The sequence below is a fragment of the Carcharhinus amblyrhynchos genome, chromosome 9 (genome assembly GCF_965287045.1).
Source record: "Carcharhinus amblyrhynchos chromosome 9, sCarAmb.v2.hapA, whole genome shotgun sequence".
Classification (NCBI taxonomy): domain Eukaryota; kingdom Metazoa; phylum Chordata; class Chondrichthyes; order Carcharhiniformes; family Carcharhinidae; genus Carcharhinus; species Carcharhinus amblyrhynchos.
This window is the reverse complement of record NC_137332.1, coordinates 111338198-111366030: the sequence shown is the minus strand read 5'-3', so window position 1 is coordinate 111366030 and position 27833 is coordinate 111338198. Positions and strand designations below refer to the sequence as shown.

At 51.5% G+C, this 27833-nt stretch overlaps 1 protein-coding gene across 1 annotated transcript in view; it reads right to left on the bottom strand.

The window, feature by feature from the left end:
* LOC145348558 (early estrogen-induced gene 1 protein-like) overlaps positions 1 to 27218 on the bottom strand; it is a 35506-nt gene extending 8288 nt beyond the window's left edge. The window contains exons 1-6 of the mRNA XM_080196749.1: positions 26989 to 27218; positions 26671 to 26832; positions 9671 to 9791; positions 6921 to 6950; positions 3556 to 3672; positions 2023 to 2069 (exon numbers count right to left, since the gene is read on the bottom strand). Coding sequence (XP_080052875.1) covers positions 2023 to 2069; positions 3556 to 3672; positions 6921 to 6950; positions 9671 to 9791; positions 26671 to 26819 — 464 coding nt within the window. The 5' untranslated portion in view covers positions 26820 to 26832; positions 26989 to 27218. The remainder of the gene's footprint in view (positions 1 to 2022; positions 2070 to 3555; positions 3673 to 6920; positions 6951 to 9670; positions 9792 to 26670; positions 26833 to 26988) is intronic.
* Between the last annotated feature and the right edge of the window lie 615 nt (positions 27219 to 27833).

The following is a 27833-nucleotide window of genomic DNA, read 5'->3' as shown; positions in this document are numbered from 1 at the left end:
AATAGGATGGGAATGGAAAGATCCCATAAATGCATATGGTTTTAGGGCCAAAGGGCCTGTTCTTTGTTCAGCTGGAGTATTGCGTTCAATTCTGGACACCAGGTAAGTTCGTCAAGGCCTTATAGAGGGAGCGGTGAAGATTGATTAGCACGGAAACCAGGGACGAGAGAACCTCTCTTATTTATTTGTTCATGGGACACGGGCATCACTGGCTGGGCCAGCATTTATTGCCCATCCACGGGCAGTTGCGTGTCATCCAGAGCTGTGGCTCTGGAGTCACATGTAAGCCAGACCAGGTAAGGACGGCAGATTTCCTTCCCTGAAGGATATTAGTGAACCAGATGGGTTTTTCTGACAATGGTTTCATGGTCATCAGTAGATTTTTAATTCCGAATTTTTAATTCCGAATTTTTAATTCCAAATTTTTAATTCCAAATTTTTAATTCCAAATTTTTAATTCCAAATTTTTAATTCCAAATTTTTAATTCCAAATTTTTAATTCCAAATTTTTAATTCCAAATTTTTAATTCCAAATTTTTAATTCCAAATTTTTACCGAATTCAAATTTCACCAGCCACCATGGTGGGATTTGAACCCAAGATCTCTGGATTACTAGTCCAACGACAATACCACTACCCCACCACCATTCAGCCCATCAAACCTGTTCCACCCTTTTACTAAGATCTTGCCTGCTCTGAGGAACCCTCAGGGGAAGGGAGGGAGTTACGTAGCTAGCTAAAAGCCAGAGCTCTGGACAGTTGGGGTGGGGTTAAGGGTAATATTATAAAGAAAACAGTGACATAGTGGCTAGCACTGCTGCCTCACAGCACCTTTGGGTGCTCCGGCTTCCTCCCACAGTCCAAAGGTGTGCAGATTAGGTAGATTGGCCGTGATAAATTGCCCCTTAAAAAGGGTGTAGGTTAGAGGGGTAAACACTTGGGGTTCTGGGGGAAAAAAAAACGGCCTAGGAAGGATGCTCTGTCGGAGAGCTAGTCCAGATGCGACGGGCCAAATGGCCTCCTTCTACACGGTAGGGTTTCCGTGATGACGTGGGCATGGCGGGCGCAGTTAACCCTTTCAGCTCTCCACTGGTCACTCAGAGTTACGAGGCAAGGAGGGGGGTGAGGGAGAAAAGAAAGCCTCTCCCTTGTAGGTTCAGTCGATTAGAATCGGAGAATCCCTACAGGGCTGGAGAAGGCCATTCGGCCCAGTGAGTCTGCACCAACCACAATCCCACCCGGGCCCCCTCTCTCTCTAACCCCACCGTATTTACCCTGTTAGTCCCCTCCGACACTAGGGATAGCACGGCCCATCCTCCTAACCCGCACATCTTTTGGAGTGTGGGAGGAAACCGGAGCACCCGGAGGAAACCCACGCAGACACGGGGAGGATGTGCAGACTCCACACAGACAGTGACCCGAGGCTGGAATCGAACCCGGGGCCCTGGCGCTGAGAGGCAGCAGTGCTAACAACCGTGCCCATGGATCAATAAGATGGAGTCTACTGGTGGCCTCACATTCCCTGCGTTAAAGAAGGGGGGGTGGATGGCACTACTGCCTCACAGCGCCAGGGACCCGGGTTCGATTCCTGGCTCGGGTCACGATCTGTGTGGAGTCTGCACATTCTCCCCATGTCTGCGTGGGTTTCCTCCGGGTGCTCCTGTTCTCTCCCACCGTCCAAAGATGTGCGGGTTAGGGTGCATTGGCCGTGCTAAATTGCCTCTTGGTGTCCTGGGATGTGCAAGTTAGAGGGGTCAGTGAGGTAAATACGTGGGGTTACGAGGATAGGGCATAGGAGGATTGTTGTCGGTGAAGATTCGATGGGCTGAATGGCCTCTTCTTCGCTGTAAGGTTTCGACGAATCTATGAATCCCGGCCTCGCTCTTCAGCCGTGGCTAATCGGATTCCGGTTGGGAATCACCTCATCTCCCAACTCATTCTCAGTCCGGAGAACGGGACCAAACATCTGGAAAAGTCCACAGGTGAGGAAGGGGGGAAAAAAACACATATGGCACATACTCACGTCTTAAAACAGGGGTCGCCAGACAACAACTGCAGACCGATGGACACCTGAGAGACAGAGAGAGGGGAGAATGATCAGTGCACACATCCAAGGTGGTCAAACTGCCAGGAAACAACACTTCCCTGCCCAAAATCCCAGGAATTTTGCTACTCCAAAGTTGAGATCTCCTCAACGGGAGAGAGATTGTCCTCACAGTGAGCCTCCGAATCCAGCTTTGCCTCAATTCAGGCTTGCGGCCTAGTCTTTCTCCTCAAGGCCTATACCCACAGGCTTTAGCGGGCGCATTCGGTCGTTCTCTGGTGCGAGACTGAAACTAGGGTTACTCCAAAGCCTCAGGATCGCTGTAGCGGGCCGGAGATTGTGTACAAACCAAGTAGAACCTGTGTGTTCAGAACAGGTTTCTGCATCGGGAGAGGGAGGGGACCAGCACAGGCCTAGAGGCCTAAAAATTCTTCTGGAGGTGGGAATCCCGAATAAGAGGGGACATCTTTAGAGCTGGGCTATCCCAGAGCGATGTTGGACAGCACGTTGGAATTATTTATACTTTCTCTTCCCTCCCCCATTGAATTCCTGATCTCAGACACAAATTTCCCAGCATCAACGAGAGCCAGGCTTCTTAATAGGAACTCAGAGTATGGATTTTCCTGGGGTGGAGAAAGGGAGGGTGGTTTCTTTACACCGTGAAGGGGTCAATGAGGCCAAAATCTTCTAGGCCTTGGCGGGGAGACACTCCTGCCTCAAGTGGAGGGTGGGGGGGGGGGGTGGGTAACGACTTGAACTAACATTCCAGGACGAGAGATTATAGCCTTACGATAAATTTGAAACAAGTCTTGAGGAGAAACTACTTCTCCCAAAGGGAAAAGGTGTGGAATTTGCTACCCCAAAGAGCGGTGGATGCTGGGACAGTTTTAAGGAGGAGTTTTAATTGGGAATGGGTTGAAGGGAGGAGGCAGGAAAATGGCGATGAGGAGCCCATCAGCCACGATCGAACGGCGGAGCAGACTCGATGGGCCGAATGGCCTAATTCTGCTCCCATACCTTGTGAAACACGATCCTCGGGTGCAAGGCCCAACCCAGTACAAAAGGCCTCAACTAAAAGCCTGCCTTGTCAACACGGCGACCCTCCCTAGCACTGGGTGTGGGGGGTGGGGAGGGGCATCAGCCAGGCCCGTATGGGGCCTTGAAATCCAGACTGCCTCCCGGGGAGAGAGTGTTTATGGATGCAGAATCAGTAACGGATGATTTTAAGTCGGATTTCGTCGTTCTCTCCTTTCCCACTGCCTCACAGCCCCCTTCGCAAGGCATAGGAGCACATTTAGGCCACTCGGCCCATCGAGTCTATTCCGCCATTCATTCACGAGTGGCATCTTCCTCATCCCCATCCTCCCACCTTCTCCCATAACCCTTAAATCAAGAATCTTGTCCTCTGTGTCAAAGCCACTTAATAGTTTGGCCTCTGCAGCCCTCTGCGGTGAAGAGTCCCACGCCCTCCCTCCCCTCCGCACCCCTCCCCCTCGCCTCCCAGCCTCATACCTTCAGGATGGAGTTATCCTGCCGGGTGTGCTTGGTGTCGTAACCCTCCAGGATGTAGCAGCGGGTGGCAGTGCCAGCCCCGGCAAACTCCGCCAGGTTCAGGTCGACGAATCCCAGCTGAGGGCAGAGGAGGGGAGAGGTCAGCAACAGTCGGGCGGGGGGGGGGAGGGCGCGAGTGCAGGCAGCAGAGTGGGGCTGAGTGGTCAGAGACGGCCCGTTACGGGCAGAGGGTGGAGCTGGCTAAGACACACGGAGGGTCTCTCCCCCCTCACCGTGAGCTAGGTGTTAATCACAGAAGGTTATGGGGAGAAGGTGAGGCTATTGGAGTTGGATGATCAGTAATGAACGGTGAAGGAGGCTAGAATGGCCTCCTCCTATCTCCTACGTTAAGTACATTAATACCTCTGATCTCTTGCTCTAGATTGCCCCGTAAGAGGGAATATTGGGTCTACATTTACCCTATCAATCCCTTTTAGTATTTTACATACTTCGATCCGCATTCAACTTTCTAAACTCCAGTCGGTACGAGCCCAAACTCTTTCACCTCTCCTCGGATGAGGGTGGCACACTGGTTAGCACTGCTGCCTCACAGCGCCAGGGACCCGGGTTCGATTCCAGGCCACTGTCTGCGTGGAGTCTGCACATTCTCCCCATATCTGCGTGGGTTTCCTCCCACAGTCCGAGAGACTTGCTCATTAGGTGCGCTGGACGTGCTAAATTCTCCCTCGGTGTTACCCGAACAGGCGCCAGGGTGTGGCGACTAGGGGAATTTCACAGCAACTCCATTGCCGTGTTAATGTAAGCCTACTTGTGACATTAATAAACAAACAGTCCAAAGATAAGAACATAAGAAATAGGAGCAGGAGTAGGCCATCTAGCCCTTCGAGCCTGCCCCGCCATTCAATAAGATCATGGCTGATCTGTCGTGGCTCAGTTCCACATTCCCGCCCTCTCCCCATAACCCTTAATCCCCTCTCTTATCAAAAACCCATCAACCCGCGTCTCAAAAATATTTAGTGAGGTAGCCTCCACCACTTCAACGGGCAGAGAATTCCAGAGATTCACCACCCTTTGAGTGAAGAAGTTCCTCCTCAACTCCGTTCTAAACCGCCCCCCCTTTATCTTGAGGCTGTGCCCTCTAGTCCTACTATCCTTTCTGAGCGGGAAGAGTCTCTCCACCTCTATCCTATCCATCCCATTCATCATCTTATATGTCTCAATGAGATCTCCCCTCATTCTTCTAAACTCTAACGAGTACAAGCCTAGTTTATTCAGCCTCTCCTCATAGCTCAACCCCCTCAACTCCGGCATCAGCCTAGTAAACCTCCTCTGCACTCCCTCCAAGGCCAAAATATTCTTGCGTAAGTACGGCGCCCAAAACGGGTTAGGTGGATTGGCCATATTAAAATTGGCTCTGGTGTTGGGGGAATTAGCAGGATAAATATGTGGGGTTAAGGGGATAGGGCCTGGGTGGGGCTGTTCGAAACTCGATGGGCCGAATGGCCTCCTTCCGCACTGTCTGGATTCTATGATTCATCCCCAGAATCAATCTCCTCTGAGCTGTCTCTAAACCACCACATCCCTCCTCAAATACAAAAGGAGGCCAAAAGTGGACACAGTACTTCAGATGTGGTCTTGCCGACATGCGATGCAGTCGATACGTTCTGAGGGGAACAAGGTTCGAGTCTCTGTAGATCCTAAGTGCTAAATAGACCACCGTCGTAACGTAGGAGATACGCCGTCCAATTTGTGCACAGCAAGATCCCACAAAACGACCGCAACAATTTCTTTTGGCAGGGCGGGGGAGAATGTTGCCCCGGGGTTAGATATTTTCCAGGACAGCAAGGAGCCCTCTCCTTACATTCCAGCCCCCTCCCTCCCCCCCCCACAGCTCTGACACGGGATAGCTGATGCCCACCCAAGAGGGCATTGCCATCCCAGCTGGGCGGACTGGCATAGCTCTCCCCCACCCCCCCCCCCCCCGGACCCAGAGAATCAGAAGTTGGAGGCTGCGTGGGAGTGACTGGCACATTTTATGGACATTGGGTGGTGGCAGCGTTGCCCCAAACGCTGGGCACCGTGGAGGCAGTTAGCGGGGAACCGGTGCCCGCAGGAGGGTGCCACCACCTGACAGAAGGGGACCAGAACAAGCTGGGGGCGCGGTGGGTGGGTGGGCGCGGTGGGTGGGTGGGTGGGTGGGGGAGTGATGAAATATAACCTTCCAAGTTACGAGACCAGAACATCGGAACAACGTCAAGACGCTCTTCAGGATCTGGGAGCACAGGTCACTGAAAAAGGTGGCAACGCAGGTGGAGAAGGTAGTCAAGGCGGCGTACGGCGTGGCTTGCCTTCATCGGCCGGGCCACTGAGTTTAAAAATTGGCAAGTCACGTTGCAGCTTTATAGAACCTTAGTTAGGCCGCACTTGGAATAGAGTGTTCAATTTTGGTCGCCTCACTACCAGAAGGATATGGAGGCTTTGGAGAGGGTGCAGAAAAGATTTACCAGGATGTTGCCTGGTATGGAGAACATTAGCTATGAGGAGAGGTTGGAGAAATTTGGTTTGTTCTCACTGGAGTAACAGAGGTTGAGGGGTGACCTGATAGAAATCTACAAGATTACGAGAGGAATGGACAGAGTGGATAGTCAGAAGCTTTGTCCCAGAGTCAATTACTAGGGGGCGTAGGTTTAAAGTGCGAGGGGCAAGGTTTAAAAGAGATGTACGAGGCAGATTTATTTTTAGAGAGGGTGGTGGGTGCCTAGAACTCGCTGCTGGGGGAGGGAATGGAAGTGGATACAATGGTGAGTTTTAAAGGGCGTCTTGAAAAATACTTGAATAGGATGGGAATAGAGGGATACGGTCTCCGGAGGGGTAGGGGGGGTTTTAGCTCAGACGGGGCAGGCTTGGAGGGCCAAAGGGCCTGTTCCTGTGCTGGAATTTTCTTTGAATCCTTAAAAACCTTCAGGAGAGAGGGGGGGGGGGGGAGCGGACGAGGGGGATATGAAAGGTTCCAGATGAAATAGTAGCAGGCGGTTACGGGTTACACAGCCTTGAGGGCCAAACGGAGAAAGGAGAGCGCCGACGGGTTAACCCGAGGGGTAGGTGGGGTTTGAAATGCTGAAGTTGAAGTGATTTTCTTTTTTTTTAAAAACAAGACGGGTTGTTACTGTAAAGCTGCTGTTTCGGGACAGACCAGATCACTCCCCCTCCTCACCCACGGAGGCCCCCGTGAACCTGCGGAGTTGGCGCTCTCCCTCCCCAGCTAATGTGCCAACTGTTGCCCCCCCCTCAGTGCCACCGGGCCGGACGTGGCTGCCCAGATCCCAGGCCTCGGTAAACTGGACTCGACGGACGATCTCACTCACCTTCACAAATGCTTTCCCACCCTTCAGCTCCTGTGGAGAGATCAGTAGAAAGCACATCAACGGGGTTCTTACATTTCATGGTATGCGGGCACCATTGATGAGGCCCCATCCCTCAAGGTGGTCTCACAAAATCCCTACAGTGCAGGAGAAGGCCATTTGGCCCATCGAGTCTGCACCAACCAGGCCCCATCCCCGTAATCCCACGCATTTACCCTCGCCGGTCCCACTGACACTAAGGGACAATTTAACGCACCCACTCCACCTAACCCGCACATCTTTGGATTGCGGGAGGAAATCGGAGCACCCGGAGGGAACCCACGCAGGCATGGGGAGAATGTGCGGAGTTTACACAGAGAGACCCCCGAGCCGGGGTCCCTGGCGCCGCGTCTCGAACCGCAGATGTCCAACTTCTCTGCATCGCCCCGGTTCAATCGAGTCACTGGGCCATTTTGGAGGGCAGTTTAGAGTCAACCACATTGGCTATGGCTCTGGAATCACATGTGGGCCAGACTAGGTAAGGATGGCAAATTTCCTCCCCTAAAGGACATTAGTGAACCAGATGGGGCTTTTATTTTAAAAAGACAAAATCAACAGTAGACCCAACTCCAGATTCGAATAAATTCAATCGATTAATAAATGTATTTATTAATTGATCCAAAATTATAGGGATAGCTTGATCTTGGGATTGCACACAACATTGAGGGCCGAAGGGCCTGTACTGTGCTGTAATGTACTATATATTCAAATTTTACCAGTCGCTATGGAGAGATCCAACTCTCCCCCCTCTCATTAGGCTTCTGAACCGTTATTCCCTTGACAGTATCTGTGTGGAGTTTGCACATTCTCCCCATGTCTGCGTGGGTTTCCTCCGGGTGCTCTGGTTTCCCCAACACTCCAAAGACACGCGGGTTAGGTGGATTGGCCGTGCTAAATTGCCCCCAAAGGGTTGGCTACGTGGTGTGGGTGGGTCAAAGGTTGAGCCTGGCGGAGGTATGGGTCCTCCTCACACACACACACACACACACACACACACACAGGCCACGCGGTGGCACTGATCCCAGTGAATCGATCGTTACAGATCACTGGAATCTCATCGGGGAACTCGAACACACTCACGCGCAAAGCACAAAACGTAAAACCAACAAAAAGGGAGAGGAAATGCTGGAAAATCTCAGCAGGTCTGGCAGCATTTGCGAGTAGAGAAAAGAGCTGATGATTTGAGCCCAGATGACCTTTCGTCAACACCGTGACAATATCCGTGTGGAGTCTGCATGCTCTCCCTTCCCATGTCGCAGGAGTCATGTTGCAACTGTACACAACTCTGGTGCGGCCACACTTGGAGTATTGTGTGCAGTTCTGGTCCCCACATTACAGGAAGGATGTGGAGGCTTTGGAGAGGGTGCAGAGGAGGTTTACCAGGATGTTGCCTGGTATGGAGGGGAGGTCCTATGAGGAGAGACTGAGGGATTTGGGGTTGTTTTCACTGGAAAGAAGGCGGCTAAGAGGGGATCTTATAGAAACATATAAGATGATTAGAGGTTTAGATAGGGTGGATGGCGATAGCCTGTTTCCTCGGATGGAGAAAGCTAGCACGAGGGGGCATGGCTTTAAATTAAGGGGGGGTAGTTATAGGACGGATGTCAGGGGCAGGTTCTTTACCCAGAGGGTGGTGAGGGATTAGAATGCCCTGCCTGCTGCAGTTGTAAATGCGCCTAGTTTGGGGGCGTTTAAGAGATTGGTGGATAGGTTTATGGACGAAAAGGGATTGGTTTAGATTAGTGGGTCAATGTTTTTTTTTAAAAAATAAGACTGGTCGGCGCAACATTGTGGGCCGAAGGGCCTGTTCCGCGCTGTAATGTTCTATGTTCTATGTCGGCATCCCAACTTTGATAAAGGGACTCAAAACATCAGCTCTTTCCTCTCTTCACAGCCAGACCTGCTGAGATTTTCCAGCACTCTCTCTTTTGGTTCCAGATTCCAGCATCCGCTATAATTTGCTTTCATCCTGTACAAAAAAAAAATGCAAGCTTGCATTCGTATAGCATCTTCCACAACCCCAGCCCTTCAGAGTCAGGATTTTACAGCCTCACTTCAGGCGAGACTGGATAATCCCGCTCCCAGGTCAACAGACATCTCCGTCGTCCAACCCTCACCCGCTCTGCTTCCCGAGTGGGCAAGGCGGTACGAGTTCCGGCGAATATCTTTCCCATCGTAACGGAAACAGCTCGGTCACTATCACAAACGCACGCGGTGATCAATCAATTTCGACAGAGCAAGCTCCCAAAAACATCTTCCGGACTGTGGGAGTCAACCACATTGCTGAGACGCTGGAGTTACATGTAGGCCAGACCAGGTAAGGGCGGCACAGTGGTTGGCACCGCTGCCTCTCAGTGCCAGGGATCCGGGTTCGATTCCCGGCTCGGGTCACCGCGGGAGAATTCGCACATTCTCCCCGTGTCTGCCCGGGTTTCCTCCGGGCGCTCCCGTCTCCCTCCCACGATCCAGAAGACGTCCACAAACGTTGGCCAGGACGCCGGTGAGAAAGCCCTACCCTTCTTTGAAACAAAATCGCCCATCGGAGGGTGACCGGGAGGTGAAGTTATTTCTCGGGAAGGAGGTTTGGGAAGAGAGAGGGGAAGGTTGCAGGGTGGGCGCCGAGATAGCGAACGGGATTCACCACGTTAGGAGACGGAGGGGGGGGGGGGGGAGCGAGGAAAGACAAGAGGGAGAAAAGACAGACGAGCACAAACCTTGCGGATGGACACTCGGCAAACGCTGGGGTCCAGGACCCCCGTGGCTGAACTCGCGCTCATCTTGCACATGAATCGGGATTGCTTCCGCCACTGCACACAGTTCTCCTGCACCTCTTCCCTGGGAATGGCACATTTAACAAAAAAAAACGGATTAATACAGACTGCAAGGAAGGCACGCAAGCTGGAGCCAGCCTTCCCTCGTCATAACAAGACCGTCTGCAGAGCGTGCTGAGATAGCGCCAGGTACTGGGGAGAGCTGCAAAGGCAACAAAGAAAATTCCAGCGTAGGAACAGGCCCTTTGGCCCCCCCCAAGCCTGCACTGACCATGCTGCCTGTCTGAACTAAAACCTCCCTGCTCTTCCCAGGACCATATCCCTCTATTCCCATCCTATTCATGTATTTGTCCAGACACCCCTTAAAACTCACTGTTGTATCTGCTTCCACTATCTCCTCCAGCAGCCAGTTCCAGGCACCCACCACTCTGTAAAAAATCTGCCCCGTATATCTCCTTTAACATAAGAAATAGGAGCAGGAGTAGGCCATCTGGCCCTTCGAGCCTGCCCCGCCATTCAATAAGATCATGGCTGATCTGTCGTGGCTCAGTTCCACATTCCCGCCCTCTCCCCATAACCCTTAATCCCCTCTCTTATCAAAAACCCATCAACCCGCTTCTTAAAAATATTTAGCGAGGCAGCCTCCACCACTTCAACGGGCAGAGAATTCCAGAGATTCACCACCCTTTGAGTGAAGAAGTTCCTCCTCAACTCCGTTCTAAACCGCCTCCCCTTTATCTTGAGGCTGTGCCCCCTAGTCCTACTGTCCTTTCTGAGCGGGAAGAGCCTCTCCACCTCTATCCTATCCATCCCATTCATCATCTTATACGTCTCAATGAGATCTCCCCTCATTCTTCTAAACTCTAACGAGTACAAGCCTAGTTTATTCAGCCTCTCCTCATAGCTCAACCCCCTCAACTCCGGTATCAGCCTAGTAAACCTCCTCTGCACTCCCTCCAGGGCCAAAATATCCTTGCGCAGGTGCGGCGCCCAAAACTGCACCCAGTACTCCAGCTGCGGCCTCACCAATGCCCTATACAGCTGCAGCAAGACCTCCCTACTTTTATATTCAATCCCCCTCGCTATGAAGGCCAGCATCCCATTCGCCTTCCTGACCACCTGCTGCACCTGCAGGCTGGGTTTTTGCGACTCATGCACAAGGACCCTTGCCCCTCACACCTTAAACCTGTGTCCCCTAGTATTCGATTCTTCCACTCTGGGGAAAAAGCTTCTGACTATCCACTCTGCCCATTCCTCTCGTAATCTTGTAGATTTCTATCAGGACTCCCCTCAACCTCCGTCGCTCCAGTGAGAACAAACCAAGTTTCTCCAACCTCTCCTCATAGCTAATGTTCTCCATACCAGGCAACATCCTGGTAAATCTTTTCTGCACCCTCTCCAAAGCCTCCACATCCTTCTGGTAGTGTGGTGACCAGAACTGAACACTCTATTCCAAATGTGGCCTGAGGTTCTATAAAGGACATCAATGCAAATCTTTCAGCGAGAGCTTTCTGGGTGGCACAGTGATTAGCACGACTGCCTCACAGCAACCAGGGACAAGAGAGGAGAGAGAGACAAAGAAAAAGACACAGAGAGAGAGGGAGGGGAAAAAGAAAAAGAGAGAGAGGGAGGGGAAAAAGAAAAAGAGAGAGAGGGAGGGGAAAAAGAAAAAAAAAAGGAGAGAGGGAGGAGAAAAAGAAAAAAAGGAGAGAGAGAGGGAGGAGAAAAAGAAAAAAAAGGAGAGAGAGAGGGAGGAGAAAAAGAAAAAAAAGGAGAGAGAGAGGGAGGGGAAAAAGAAAAAAAAAAGGAGAGAGGGAGGAGAAAAAGAAAAAAAGGAGAGAGGGAGGAGAAAAAGAAAAAAAAAAGGAGAGAGAGAGAGGAGAAAAAGAAAAAAAAGGAGAGAGGGAGGAGAAAAAGAAAAAGGAGAGAGAGAGGGAGGAGAAAAAGAAAAAAAAGGAGAGAGAGAGGGAGGAGAAAAAGAAAAAAAAGGAGAGAGAGAGGGAGGAGAAAAAGAAAAAAAGGAGAGAGAGAGGGAGGGGAAAAAGAAAAAAAAAAGGAGAGAGGGAGGAGAAAAAGAAAAAAAGGAGAGAGGGAGGAGAAAAAGAAAAAAAAAAGGAGAGAGAGAGAGGAGAAAAAGAAAAAAAAGGAGAGAGGGAGGAGAAAAAGAAAAAGGAGAGAGAGAGGGAGGAGAAAAAGAAAAAAAAGGAGAGAGAGAGGGAGGAGAAAAAGAAAAAAAAGGAGAGAGAGAGGGAGGAGAAAAAGAAAAAGACAGAGGGAGGGAGGAGAAAAAGAAAGAGAGAGAGAGGGAGGTGAAAAAGAAAAAGAGAGAGAGAGGGAGGGGAAAAAGAAAAAGAGAGAGAGAGGGAGGGGAAAAAGAAAAAAGGAGAGAGAGAGGGAGAGGAAAAAGAGAAAGAGGGAGGGAGGAGAAAAAGAAAAAGAGAGAGGAGAAAAAGGAGAGTAGAAAAAAAGGAGAAAAAAAGAGAGACAGAGAGAGGAGAAAAAAGAGAGAAGAAAAAGAGAGAGAGAGAGAGAGGACAATCATTGACAAGGCGTGTTCATTTTCCCAGAACTCAGATCAATGTCAAATTCAGCAGAAGTTTCCACCACACATTAAGCCAACACTTCATCAATTAAAGCCAATCTTCATTCCAGAGTGTCGGTATGTGAAAATCCACAAGAGCCATCTCTCTCTCACGCTCTCTCTCTCTCTCTAGATACACCCAGGGCCTTTGGACAAAACACCAATTAAAAAAATTAAGCCCTGTCGCCTTCCAAACGCAGAATTGAGCTCAGGATTCCAGTTGGTATATTGTCAGAGTGTGGGGGGCCTGGCACCCCCTGAGGGTGGGGAGCAGGCACTCGGTGGATAACCAAAGGAGAAAGGATTCCCATCGGAAACAGAAGTCAACTGTTGCAAAGTCCCAGTGAGTCCAGCTGGAAAGCTTCGGCATTCCGATAGATCTCCCGGGGCTGAGGGAATGGAGGGAGATGGGGAAGAAGGCAGGATATTAAATATGACCAGCCACGATCAAGGTGAACGACAGAGCAGGCTCGAAGGGCCAAATGGCCTTCTCCTGCTTCTACCCACCTCTCATTTCTCCTCAGAATTTAAATTTGAGGAGTGGAGGAGAGGGGGGGTTCCTAAACTCACATCGATGAGGGAAGTTTTTCATAGCCTTTTTTTTTTACAAAAAGAAAAGGAAATTTTCCTGGCTGGGTTGGGATTTCAAGGGTAGGGGGAGGAGGCTTCTCGGAGTGGGCTCCACCGGTCGCGATCGCGCCTCTCCAGGTTCAAATCCCACTCCGGCGCACGCAAAAACAAAAGAAAAATCCGGCAGATTCCCTCAGTGAAGGAGGACCACACGGTCCACGAGGGCCCCCCCATCTTTAGAAAGAGGCACAAACGCTCGGCGCTACATCAAGGCAGAGCAGGGGGAAATTCTCCCTGGAGAACTGGCCAATTTTTAAATCCCTCAAACCCACGTCACCAAAAGAAACAGACAGGCAGGCCGTCGCCACAACACTCGGCAGGAGAGCTCATTGCCAAAATTTCCCACGTTCCAACAGAGGCCACACATCTGGAAACATCTGGACACGCAAAGCGCTATTTAAATGTAAATCTTTCCTTTTTCTCCCCTTCAAAAACGGATATTTTCCCCTCCCCTCTGGCACCCGTCTTCAACTGTTGGGTAAAATGCAAGAGATGGCAGGGTGGTTGGCACTGCTGCCTCACAGCGCCAGGGGCCCGGGTTCGATTCCCTGCTTGGCTCACTGTTTGTGTGGAGTCTGCACATTCTCCCCGTGTCTGCGTGGGTTTCCTCCAGGTGCTCCGGCTTCCTCCCCCAGTCCGAAAGATGCGCGGGTTAGGGTGCGTCGAACTGCCCCTCAGTGTCAGCAGAACTAGCAGGTTAATGCACGGGGTTACGGGGATAGGATCTGGGTGCAGACTCGATGGGCCAAATGGCCTCCTTCTGCATTGTAGCATTCCTATGATTCATTCTGGAGGACGAAATTGAGGTGTGAATTATATTGTGAGTGGAGGAACCCTTAGGAACATTAATGTACAGAGGGATCTGGGCGTACAGGTTCACAGTTCCCTAAAAGTGGCAATGAGGTGGCCAAGGTGATTAAGAAGGCAGATGGCATGCTTGCCTTCATCAGCCAGGGCATTGAGTACAAGAGTGGGAAATCATATTGCAGCTGTACAAAACCTTGGTTAAGTTAATTAAATAGTGTCACAAGTCAGCTTACGTTAACACTGCAATGAAGTTACTGTGAAAGACCCCTAGTCGCCACACTCCAGCAACTGTTCGGGTACACCGAGGGAGAATTTAGCACCCTAACCGGCACTTCAAACCATGGGAGGAAACCGGAGCACCCGGAGGAAACCTACGCAGGCATGGGGGGGGGGGATGTGCAGACTCTGCACAGACAGTGGCCCGAGACTGGGAATCGAACCCGGGTCCCTGGCGCTGTGGGGCAGCAGTGCTAACCACTGTGCCGCCAGCATTGTGGGAAAGAGTCAGAGAGAGAGGGTGAGGGAGTGAGTGAAGAATTGAGGAGGGCGTAAGTCAGATTTCTGTTGTATACGAACATAATAAAGAGTTTAAAATCACAGATCAAAAGATAAACACAAGTGAATCTTTTGCCTTCTGAGAAAATGTTCCATTCGAACTCTTTACTGATTAAACTTGTTTTTAAACCAGTTCCAGCTGATAATCTCCAGGCATGTTCAAAATTGGCTGGAGAACTGGACTGCACAGAAATGCTGGAATTTCCCTGACGTTTCCCATGTTTGACTGAAGCGGAGAGGTCAGCAGATACTGATGAGTCACATAAACACTCAATTCCACAGAGACAGAAGCACGCACAGCTTGGGAGAGCCAAGTCTGCCTCTGTACTATCCCAACCTCTCCCTTCCAGGGGTCTGTTCCTCCCACCGACAGCGGCTGTTGCACACCTCATCCGCGGAGGGGGGGGTGGTGGCGCCGTGAGATCGTCACTGGCCTTGCAATCCAGAGGCCCAAGTCGTTGCTCTGGGATCGAATCCCATCGCAGCCAAGTGGAAATGAAATTCGGACAGTGAACCCGAATTGAAAGCCAGTTGCGTTTGGAGTATCGTACGCAATCCTGCGCCGGAGGTTCATTCCCGTCCTCAGGTCGCTGTCCGCGGGGAGGTTGTACTTTCCCCCTTTGGGTTTCCCCCCCCCCCACACTTCAAAGATGTGCGGGTTAGATGGGTTGGCCGTGCTAAATTGCCTCTTAACATCAGGAGGGTAAATGCATGGGGTTATAGGAATAGGACCTGGGTGGGATTGTGGTCAGTACAGACTCAATGGGCCGAATGGCCTCCTTCAGCTCTGTAGGGATTCTACGAATGGGATTTTGCTTCTTGTGAGTTGATGTGGCCACCCCCCCAAGTATTGTCTACAATCGCATGAATAGACGTCAACACGAAATCTCCACAGCTTTCCCCGTGAGAATGAATCACGGATCAAACACGCGTCGCCCCCCTCCCCGGATCCCGCAATCCTGTTCATTGCGAAACGACAGCAATTACAGAACAACGGGAAGCACCAGGAAATAACGTGGCTCCCGAGGAAGGAACTGGCAACAGAAACAAGCCACCGGCTCCCAAAGCAACAGGAGGGCCGGAATGGTGAGGTGGCACAGGGCTTAGCACTGTGCCCTCAGGGTCCCAGGTTCAATTCTGGTCTAGGGTGACAGGGAGTTTGCACATTCTCCCCATGTCTGCGTGGGTTTCCTCCAGTTTCCCTCCCACAGTCCGAAAGACAAAGAACATTAGGAACAGGCCCTTCGGCCCTCCAAGCCTGCACCGACCATGCTGCCCCATCTGAATTAAAGCCCCCTACCTTTCCAGGAGCTATATCCCTCCGTCCCCATCCTACTCATCTATTTGTCCAGACACCCCTTAAAAGTCACCAACTCCCCCTGGCAGCGAGTTCCAGGCACCCGCCAGCCTGTGTAAAAAGCTTGCCTTGTACATCTCCTTTAAACTTTGTCCCCTCACAACATAAACCTATGCCCCCTAGTAACTGGTTCTTCCACCCCTGGGAAAATCCTTCTGACTATCCACTAAAGAGCAAGGCGCAGGAATGATGGGTGCTGGTTAGGTGGATCGGCCATGCTAACTTGCCCCTGAGTGTCAGGGGGATAGAGATAAGGCTTGGGTGAGATTGTCACCAGTGTGGTCTCAATGGGCCGAATGGCCTCCGCCAGGACAGCAGCAGCGGTCAGCACTGCTGCCTCACAGCGCCACGGACCCACGTTCAATTCCCAGCTTGGCTCACTGTCTTTGCAGAGACTGCACATTCTCCCCATGTCAGCGTGGGTTTCCTCCAGTGTCTCCCCACACTCCAAAAGACGTGCAGGTTAGGCCGCATTGGCCGTGCTAAATTCTCCCTCAAGTGTATCCCAACAGGCGCCGGAGTGGGACAACTAGGAGATTTTCACAACAACTTCATTGCAGTGTTAATGGAAGCCTACTTGTGACACTAATACTAAATAAATTCTGCACCGGAGCGGGGTTCTAAGCTTCGATTTCAATTTGCAAGTGACTTTGGTGTGAAGCAGGAGGGAGGGAGAGGGAAATAATCTGAACTAAAACAAAAATTGCCCACCCAGACCTGCACTCAGTCTAACAGAGGACAGTTTGGGAGGGACACATTTGGAGGACTGGGGTAGTACAAAGAATGGTAGAGACAGGGCTAGAAAAATGGCCGCCCCCCCCTTCAAGGGCAGGGCATCGGGAATGGCAAAGGAGTTGCATTATGGGAGATCCTGACCACTTCCTCCAGTCACCCTATTGGTCCACGTCTAAGTATCCAGTCAGTTATAGTGGGATTATTGGGTTGGTGAGGAAGTAACGAGCAAAAAGGCAATACTTTTCCAAAAAATGAGATCCTAAAAATGATCTCAAGACCCTACACTCCTCAAAATTAGACTAGAATGCAGGGGGGGGGAGCGAGCAAGAAGCAATTTTGGGATTACAATGCTACGGTCAACATTGAGGAATGATGTGTGCCCACGAATGTTTCTGTGGCAGGTACAGCATGGATTAGATACAGTGTAAAACTTCATCCACAATTAACCAGGCAGACATCACACCTCCTCCTCCGTATCCTAAACTTCCAATCAATCGTCATTGATTTAACCCTTGCCCCATTGAAATGGGCACACCCATCAGGTCACCCTCGATACATTACCATCCAGTCCCAGAGGGGGGAAAGGACAGTGTCTGACCCACTGTCCCACCCAGTCCCAGAGGGGGGGAAAGGACAGTGTCTGACCCACTGTCCCACCCAGTCCCAGACAGGGGGAGAGGACAGTGTCTGACCCACTGTCCCACCCAGTCCCAGACAGGGGGAGAGGACAGTGTCTGACCCACTGTCCCACCCAGTCCCAGAGGGGGGGGAGAGGACAGTGTCTGACCCACTGTCCCACCCAGTCCCAGAGGGGGGAAAAGGACAGTGTCTGACCCACTGTCCCACCCAGTCCCAGACAGGGGGAGAGGACAGTGTCTGACCCACTGTCCCACCCAGTCCCAGACAGGGGGAGAGGACAGTGTCTGACCCACTGTCCCACCCAGTCCCAGACAGGGGGAGAGGACAGTGTCTGACCCACTGTCCCACCCAGTCCCAGAGAGGGGGAGAGGACAGTGTCTGACCCACTGTCCCAGACTAATTGGGAGTGTGTGAGATTTTTGAGGCCTCTGGGGGTATATTTAATCACAGGGGGGTAATCCTGTCTCACGCTCGCTGTCTCGGCCCGCTTCTAACGGGCAGGTTTGCCCCCAGTCTTCAGGCCCCATCGAGTTCCAGCCCATAATCGCCAAATTGGTTGCCCCGGCAACCCGCCCTCAAGCGGAGTCATCGCAGGCAAACGAGTTCTGGTGAAGCGGAAACAGGCCCGGGCCTGTAGTGTGGACAGACGGGCTTCTGTGGAACGTCACCGTGACAACAGAGAGCCTGTTTAAACAGCAAATCCCCAAATCCTGCGTCATCCATTATCAGAGAGTTCAACATGAGGGGAATCTCACCGATCCAATACAGACCCGTGTGGGAGGCTCTGTCCCTACCCCCACCCCCCACAGTACAGACCGGTGTGGGACAGACACTGTCCTTACCCCCACCCCCCAGAGTACAGACCCGTGTGGGACAGGCACTGTCCCTACCCCCACCCCCCCAGTACAGACCGGTGTGGGACAGACACTGTCCTTACCCCCTGTCTGGGACTGTGTGGGACAGTGGGTCAGACACTGTCCTCTCCCCCTGTCTGGGACTGGATGGGACAGTGGGTCAGACACTGTCCTTTCCCCCCTCTGGGACTGGGTGGGACAGTGGGTCAGACACTGTCCTTTCCCCCCCTGGGACTGGGTGGGACAGTGGGTCAGACACTGTCCTTTCCCCCTCTCTGGGACTGGGTGGGACAGTGGGTCAGACACTGTCCCTTCCCCCCTCTGGGACTGGGTGGGACAGTGGGTCAGACACTGTCCTTTCCCCCTGTCTGGGACTGGGTGGGACAGTGGGTCAGACACTGTCCTTTCCCCCTGTCTGGGACTGGGTGGGACAGTGGGTCAGACACTGTCCTTTCCCCCCCTCTGGGACTGGGTGGGACAGTGGGTCAGACACTGTCCTTTCCCCCCCTCTGGGACTGGGTGGGACAGTGGGTCAGACACTGTCCTTTCCCCCCCCTCTGGGACTGGGTGGGACAGTGGGTCAGACACTGTCCTTTCCCCCCCCCTGGGACTGGGTGGGACAGTGGGTCAGACACTGTCCTTTCCCCCCTGTCTGGGACTGGGTGGGACAGTGGGTCAGACACTGTCCTTTCCCCCTCTCTGGGACTGGATGGGACAGTGGGTCAGACACTGTCCTTTCCCCCTGTCTGGGACTGGGTGGGACAGTGGGTCAGACACTGTCCTTTCCCCCCCCTCTGGGACTGGGTGGGACAGTGGGTCAGACACTGTCCTTTCCCCCCCCTCTGGGACTGGGTGGGACAGTGGGTCAGACACTGTCCTTTCCCCCTCTCTGGGACTGGGTGGGACAGTGGGTCAGACACTGTCCTTTCCCCCTGTCTGGGACTGGGTGGGACAGTGGGTCAGACACTGTCCTTTCCCCTGTCTGGGACTGGGTGGGACAGTGGGTCAGACACTGTCCTCTCCCCCTCTGGGACTGGGTGGGACAGTGGGTCAGACACTGTCCTTTCCCCTGTCTGGGACTGGATGGGACAGTGGGTCAGACACTGTCCTTTCCCCTGTCTGGGACTGGATGGGACAGTGGGTCAGACACTGTCCTTTCCCCCTGTCTGGGACTGGGTGGGACAGTGGGTCAGACACTGTCCTTTCCCCCCCATCTGGGACTGGGTGGGACAGTGGGTCAGACACTGTCCTTTCCCCTGTCTGGGACTGGGTGGGACAGTGGGTCAGACACTGTCCTTTCCCCCTCTCTGGGACTGGGTGGGACAGTGGGTCATCTATCCTGTGCCAGACTGACTTCCTACTCCAATCGGAAAACAAAAAACAAAAGACCCAACTGGATAATGCTGCCTGTATCCTGAAAAATCTTTGTTTCTGTTTCCCCCCAGATTTAAATCTTTTCATATTAGAAGAGAAAGGTTCAAATGGAAAATGATGGAGAGGCAGTGGTGTAGTGATATTGTTGCTGGACTAGTAATCCTGAGACCCAGGGTATGGTTCGGACAAACAGACTCAAAACATTGGATCTTTTCTCTCTCCACAGACACTGCCAGATTTTCCAACATTTTGTTTCAGATTCCAGCAACCGCAGTAATCTGTTTTTAACCCAGGGTAACGTTCTGGAGACTGGGTTCGAATCCCACCGCAGTTGATGGTGAAATTTGAATTCAATTTTTTAAAAAATCTGAAATTAAGAATCTACGAATGACCACAAAACCAAAGAAACCCCATCTGGTTTACTAATCTGACGTTGATGTACAAGATTTCATTTTGTTTTGTTACATGCAGGGTGCTTGGAGGTAGTGGAAGCAGATAGTAACTTTTAAAGGGGTGTCTGGACAAATACATGAATAGGATAGAAGTAGACGGATATGGTTCCTGGAAGGGTAGGGGGTTTTAGTTTAGTATGGGCAGCATGGTCGGTGCAGGCTTTGAGGGCCGAAGGGCCTGTTCCTGTGCTGTAATTTTCTTTGTTCTAATGTCCCTTTAGGGAGGGAAATCTGCCGTCCTTACCCCAGTCTGGCCTACGTGTGATTCTAGAGCCACAGCAATGCGGTTGACTCAGATGCCCCCAGGGATGGGAAAATGTTGGCAGTTAGGGATGGCAAGGGGGTTTTACCATAAACAGCCAAACCAAAACAACAACTACTAATGATTCAAGCCAGGAAGTGACCCGATAGAGGTGTAGAAAATTATGAGGGGAAGAGTGGGCAGGATAAAATTGTTTGCCTTGGTGGGGAATTTGAAAACCAGAGGACCATGGTCAAGAGCTTCAAGTTTCCAGTGTCCAGATCACCCTGTCCTGGTCCCCCCCATGCCAACACTATAGTTAAGAAAGCCCACCAATGCCTCTACTTTCTCAGAAGGCCAAGGAAATTTGGCATGTCAGCTATGACTCTCACCAACTTTTACAGATGCACCATAGAAAGCATTCATAAGAACATAAGAAATAGGAGCAGGAGTAGGCCGTCTAGCCCTTCGAGCCTGCCCCGCCATTCAATAAGATCATGGCTGATCTGTCGTGGCTCAGTTCCACATTCCCGCCCTCTCCCCATAACCCTTAATCCCCTCGCTTATCAAAAACCCATCAACCCGCGTCTTAAAAATATTTAGCGAGGCAGCCTCCACCACTTCAACGGGCAGAGAATTCCAGAGATTCACCACCCTTTGAGTGAAGAAGTTCCTCCTCAACTCCGTTCTAAACCGCCCCCCCTTTATCTTGAGGCTGTGCCCCCTAGTCCTACTGTCCTTTCTGAGCGGGAAGAGTCTCTCCACCTCTATCCTATCCATCCCATTCATCATCTTATACGTCTCAATGAGATCTCCCCTCATTCTTCTAAACTCTAACGAGTACAAGCCTAGTTTATTCAGCCTCTCCTCATAGCTCAACCCCCTCAACTCCGGTATCAGCCTAGTAAACCTCCTCTGCACTCCCTCCAAGGCCAAAATATCTTTGCGCAGGTGCTTTCTGGTTGTATCACAGTTTGGTATGGCTCCAGCTCTGAGCAAGACCACAAGAAAGTGCAAAGGGTCATGAATGAAGTCTAGTCCAACATGCAAACCAGCCTCCCATCCATTGACTCGGTCTACACTTCCCGCTGCCTCGGAAAAGCAGTCAGCATAATTAAGGACCCCATGGATATTCTCTCTCTTCCGCCTTCTTCCGACAGGAGAAGATATAAAAATCTGAGGTCACGTACCAAACGACTCAAGAACAGCTTCTTCCCTGCTGCTGTCAGGCTTTTGAATGGACCTACCTCGCACTAAGTTGATCTTTCTCTACACCCTAGCTATGACTGTAACACTACATTCTACATTCTCTTCTTTCCTTCTCTAAGGACAGTATGTTTTGTCTGTAGAGCGTGCAAGAAACAATACTTTTCGCAGTATGTTAATACATGTGAATAATAAATCAATAGGCTGGATGCAATTCTCACCGTGTCCACTATGCCGTGTTACTCTGCCCCCGCACCCACCCACAAAGACACTTCAAGTTGCCACGTTGACCTCAACGTTGAATGGACACTCTACCTCCCCCCACCCTCATCACAATACAGCCTCATCCAGATCCATTAAAAGCCACGCGTTAACTGCTCAAACCAGCAACTCGCGTCCCTCACAGCGCCAGGGTCCCCGGGTTCGATTCCCGCCTCGGGTCACTGACTACGCACATTCTCCCCGTGTCTGCGTGAGTTTCGTCCGGGGGCTCCAGTTTCCTCCCACAATCAAAAGATGTATAGGATAGGCAAATTGGTCATGCTAAATTGCCCCTTAGTGTCCCAAGGTGTGTAGGGCAGATGGATAAGTCACAGAGATAAGATGAGGGGGGAAAAAAGGGGGCTTGGGTCAGTGCAGACTTGATGGGAACAATGGCGTACCTCTGCATTGTAGGGATTCTGTGAAATTATTCACATGGGAGGTGGCCCTTCAGCCCATTATGTGTGCTACTACAGTGAAGGAACAATACTGTTTTGGAGCCATATCCCCTGCTTTTTGACGAAGGCTCATCCAGACTCGAAACGTTGGCCCTATTCTCTCTCCACAGATGCCGTCAGACCCGCTGAGATTTTCCAGCGTTCCCTGTTTTTGTTTCAGACTGCAGAATCTGCAGTGTTTTGCCCGTGACCTTCAGGTACCTGCCGTGACACCAGGCTTCCACCGCCTTTTCCAGACACGACATTCCAAGTTCCAAAAAAAAAACACAAATCCTTCGTGGGGACCAAAAAGCGTGGCTTCCAGGGCAGGGGGGAATCAAAGCTCTGACCCACCAACCATGTCAACTGGCAACGAGGTAAGAGTGAGCCAAAAACAAAAATGGCGGCCACATCAAGATGCAGTGGGACAAAGATAAGTGGCAGCTTTGACCCAACAGGGTGGGGGACAGGAACTGAGAGAGGTGCAGCATAGAACAGTACCGCACAGGAAAAGGCCCTTCGGCCCACAATGTTGTGCTGAACATGAGGCAAAGTTAAACTAATCCCTTCTGCCTACCTTTTTGTCCACATCTCTCTATTCCTTGAATTTTCTTGTGCTTATCTAAAAGCCCCTTAAACACCCCAATTGTATCTGCTCTACCACCACCCCTGGCACTGCGTTCCAGGCACCTACCAGTCTGTACAAAATAACTTTCTCCCCCCCCCCCCCCCCACCGAGTATTAGACATTTCAACTCTGGGAAGAAGATTCTGACTGTCTTCGCCTCTCATTATTTTATAGATTTCCATCCGGTCTCCCCTCCACCACTCCAGAGGAAACAACCCTAGTTTGTCCAGCCTCTCCTTGTACCTCATACCCTCTGATCCAGGCAGCTGGTAAACCTCTTCTGCGCCCTCTCCAAAGCTTCCACACCCTTCCTGTAACGTGGCGACCAGAACTGAACACGATACTCTTACGTTTTAGGTGAGTACTGCCCAACAGATAGGGGCAGGATTAGGCCACTCAGCCCATCGAGCCTGCTCTACCATTCAGTCATGGCTGATACGATTCTCATCCCCTTTTTCCTGCCAAGTTAACGCTTGACCCCCTTATCAATCAAGAACCTATTGCTGTCTTAAAGACGTTTAATGACCGAGCCTTCACAGCCACAGATTGGCCGCCCTCTGCCTGAAGAAATTCCTCCTCATCTCTGTTTTAAAGGAGCGTTCCTTCACTCCAAGGTTGTGCCCTTGAGTTCTAGTCTCTCCCACTAGTGGAAACATCCTCTCCACTCTATCCGGACCTGGCAATAAGTTTCAATAATATCTCCCCCCCTCCACCGTCACCCTTCTAAACTCCAATGAGTGCAGATCTAGAGTCCTCAACCGTTCAGAGGAGGTTTACTAGGCTGATGCCGGAGTTGAGGGGGTTGAGCTATGAGGAGAGGCTGAATAAACTAGGCTTGTACTCGTTAGAGTTTAGAAGAATGAGGGGAGATCTCATTGAGACGTATAAGATGATGAATGGGATGGATAGGATAGAGGTGGAGAGACTCTTCCCGCTCAGAAAGGACAGTAGGACTAGGGGGTACAGCCTCAAGATAAAGGGGGGGGGCGGTTTAGAACGGAGTTGAGGAGGAACTCCTTCACTCAAAGGGTGGTGAATCTCTGGAATTCTCTGCCCGTTGAAGTGGTGGAGGCTACCTCACTAAATATATTTAAGACGCGGGTTGATGGGTTTTTGATAAGAGAGGGGATTAAGGGTTATGGGGAGAGGGCGGGAATGTGGAACTGAGCCACGACAGATCAGCCATGATCTTATTGAATGGCGGGGCAGGCTCGAAGGGGCTAGATGGTCTACTCCTGCTCCTATTTCTTATGTTCCTCATACGACAATCTCTTCATCGTGGGATCATTCTTGCCGATCTCCTCTGGACCTTTTCCCAAGGCCGGCACACATCCTTCCTTAGGAATGGGGCCCAAAACTGCCCTCAATTATTCCAAATGGGGTCTGAGCAGAGCCTGGCACAGGAGAGTGGAGGGAGCGACCAATTTGGGTTCGAGTACCTCAATTCGCACTCTTGAGTGTGGTGTGGTGTAGGGGAGGGAGCAAACACACAACATATCGAACTTACAGCCCACGGTAAGAGTTGCCAACCGTGATTAAGTGCATCCCTGGATATATAAGTGGATCTCACACCCTCAACGGATCATTCGGGCACCATCTCGCTCCGAACCCCTCGCTCCCCACAGTGCCAGCGCCCGTTAGACCCGCGTCTTACGAGTACCCCAGGGAGCGGAATTCAAAAACCACGCCCCCCCCCCACCCAAAATCGAGGCCAGCGTTCCCAGTGGTTTTGACGTGCGTGCCGGGACCGTGGGAAGAGAGTTTTTAGGGAAAACCAGAACGTCTTTCTCTTTAAAACAAAGAGATCTGGAAAACCAGGCACGGAGCGGAGGCAGGAGCGCGGGACGGACTTCCCGGTCCAAATCGGAAGCCGACGAGTATCCCCGATGCCGGAGTCGCTCGGCACGCAACAACAACTTACATTCGCACAGCACCAGGCAGCCACAGAATCCCGACACGGTGCAGAAAGAGGCCATTCGGCCCATCGAGTGTGACCCGCTCACCGGAAGAGCATCCCACCCAGGTCGGATCCCCCATCAGCCCACATTTTTTGCCCCACTCATCTCCACATCCTTGGCAATTTAGCATGGCCGATCCACCTAACCCGTACGTCTTTGGACTGTGAGGGGCGGGGAAACCCAGGCAGGCACGGGGGAGAAAGTGCAGACTCAGAATCCCATGAGTGCAGAAGGAAGCCATTCAGCTCATCATGTCTACACCGACCCACCAAAAGAACGTCCCATCCAGGCCCTCCCCTCCACCCTATCCCCCGTAACACCCATGCATTAACTACCAATCCATCCAACCCAACATCTTTTGGACACTAAGAGGCAACGGCCAATCCCCCTAACCTGCATCGTAGCCCAGTCCACCACTCAAACCAGCCCCCCATCCATTGACTCTGTCCACACTTCCTGCTGCCTTGGAAACACAACCAGCGCAACTAAGGATCCCCGGCAAACCCGGATATTCCCTCTTCCATCAGGAAAGAAAAATACAAAAGTCTGAGGTCACGTACCAACCGGCTCAAGAACAGCTTCTTCCCTGCTCCAGACTTTTGAATGGACCTACCTCGCACTAAGTGGATCTTTCTCTACACCTCAGCTACAACTAACACTGCATTTTGCACCCTCTATGAACGGTATGCTTTGTCTGTACGGCGCGCAAGAAACAATACTTTCCACTGCAAACTAATACAGGCGACAATAATAAAATCAAATTTATCGGTTTGGGTGCGGATGTTTAAAACCAAAGTGGGGAGAGTTCTCCCCAGCGTCCTGCCCAACATTTATCCATCAATTCAAAGCCACACACATTAGTTATTTGGTTGTTGTGACATTGCAGCTTGTGGGGGCTGGCTTGATGTGTTAACTGCACTATTTCCTAACCGTTGAATGGCGTCACTGTTGGAAATCACTCAGCTGGCTTCAAAAAGTGATGTGAAAGGTCGGGGAGCTGTGGAAACCACTCAATCCCTACCGTACAGCGTCTATCCCTCCAACCCACAGGCTCGGAGGGCCGAAGGGCCTGCTCATCGAATCCTACAGTGCAGAAGGAGGCCATTCAGCCCATTGAGCTAGCACCAACCACAATCCCATCCCCGTAACCCCACACATTTATCCTAGCTAACCTCCTGCCCCCGACACTAAGGGGTGGTTTATCACGGCCAATCAACCTAACCTGCACATCTTTGGATTGTGGGAGGAAACCCACGCAGACACGAGGAGAATGTGCAGACTCCACACAGGCAGTGACCCGTGCCGGGAATCGAACCCGGGACCCTGGCACTGTGAGGCGGCAGTGCTAACCCACTGGGCCACCTTTAACATTTATGATCCAATCGTAAACTCAATCCCACATTCTTGCGTAACCCCCAATAACCTTTCACCTTCTTGTTAATCTAGAATCGATCTAGCTCTTAAAAACATTCAAAGGCTTTGTTTCCGCTGCCTTTGGAGGGAGAGAATTCCAGAAACCCATGAGTCAGAAAAAAATTCCTCTTCATCTCTGTCTTAAATGGGCCAAGGCAAGTTATTTTATAGATGGGTTTAAACGAAAGCACTGAAGTTAGCCTTAAATAACACCTAACCAGCACGTCTCTCGGAGTGTGGGAGGGAAACCGGAGAAAACCCACACAGACACAGGGAGAACACGCAAACTCTGCACAGTGACCCAAGCCAGGAATCGAGCCCAGATCCCTGGTGCTTTGAGGCAGCTGTGCTAACCACTGCGCCACCCACAGTCTTATCGAATGGCGGAGGAGACTCGAGTGGGGTTCTCCTGCTCCCAATTCAGACAAGCGTAGGAAAGAGCAGGATTCATTTCGAACCCCGGCCTCAGGTCAGCATCTGTTACGGGGAGAAAGCGGGAAAGTGGAACTGATCCACGTCAGATCAGCCATGATCTTACTGAATGGCGGGGCAGGCTCGAGGGGCTATAGATGGCCTACTCCTGCTCTTATGTCTGTGTGGAGTCTGCACGCTGTGGGTTTCCTCCCACCGTCGCCCTTTCAGAAGAGGGCTAGCACGGGCAAGATGGGCAGAGGGGTCTCGTTTTGTGCTGTGGCTTTCCATGAAGTTGTTGGAATGGAGTGGAATAAAATGATTGGGAAGATATGGGGGGAAATGGGGAGGAGGTAAAGCCTTATGAAGTGGGTGGGTGGGAATAGAAGGGTTTCTGCATCTTACCTGCTGGATAGATCGGTGAACGATCCCCCGTGGAGAAGGCGGATCTTGCAGAAGAGGATCCCATTGACGAAGGGGATGGCCGAGAGATCCACTAACTTCAGAGTGACCAGGAACTTAAATTTTTTCTTCTTCACCACCAAGAAAGCCATCGAGGAAGCAACACTGCACAGAAAGCAGAAGAGGACAGCAAAACCTGTCAGGACAGTCACACCAGCAAGAGGGAAGCAAAAAAAAAAAGAAAATACATAGTTCTCTATTTTAAAAAAAAGCTGAGAGACTCCCATTTATTTCTAAAAATGAAACACATCTCTGTCTTACCTGCTGAGGGCAGAAGTTCTGAGTGGAAATATTAACTTAATGATGTGAAATTGACTTTCTGGATCAAGTTTGCTCCGAAGTTTCTCTCTCTCTCTCTTTAATTTCACAACCAGGAAAAGTCCTCACGCCCCATTCTCCTCTCTCTCTCTCTCTAAGCTGCTGATTCAATCTACAGAAACGAACCTGCTTCTAAACTGCCAGCTTATTTGGAACCAGCATTTCTTCTTCTCTCCCCCACCCCCGGGAAGGAGACTGTTTCTTTTAAAACAAAAGCGTCCAGCCCTCTCCTATATGGGCTGGGTTACTGCTGTTACTTGCTCAGACTCAGCCTCCAGGCATCAGTCATGTGAGTCACTGCAGCAGTCCAGTATTAGGAAGTGGGGAGGTATAGTTAGTCTCTGTGAGTTTGCTCCCCCCCCCCCCCCCCCCGCTTCCTTCTCTTAAAGGGGGGAACTTCACCACCTCAATCCTGCTGGGGTGGGATTGAGGAGGAGGAGGAGTTGGGATTTGAGGGGAAATGGGATTGAGGAAATGGCATTAGGATGTAAGGGATGGAGTGGGGGGATTTGGTGAATGGGATTGGGGAAATGGTGTTGTCAGTACTGACCCTCTGACAGTGCAGCACTCCCCCAGCACTGACCCTCTGACAGTGCGGCACTCCCTCAGCACCGACCCTCTGACAGTGCGGCACTCGCTCAGCACTGACCCTCTGACAGTGCAGCACTCCCCCAGCACTGACCCTCTGACAGTGCGGCACTCCCCCAGCACTGACCCCCTGACAGTGCAGCACTCCCTCAGCACTGACCCTCTGACAGTGCGGCACTCCCCCAGCACTGACCCTCTGA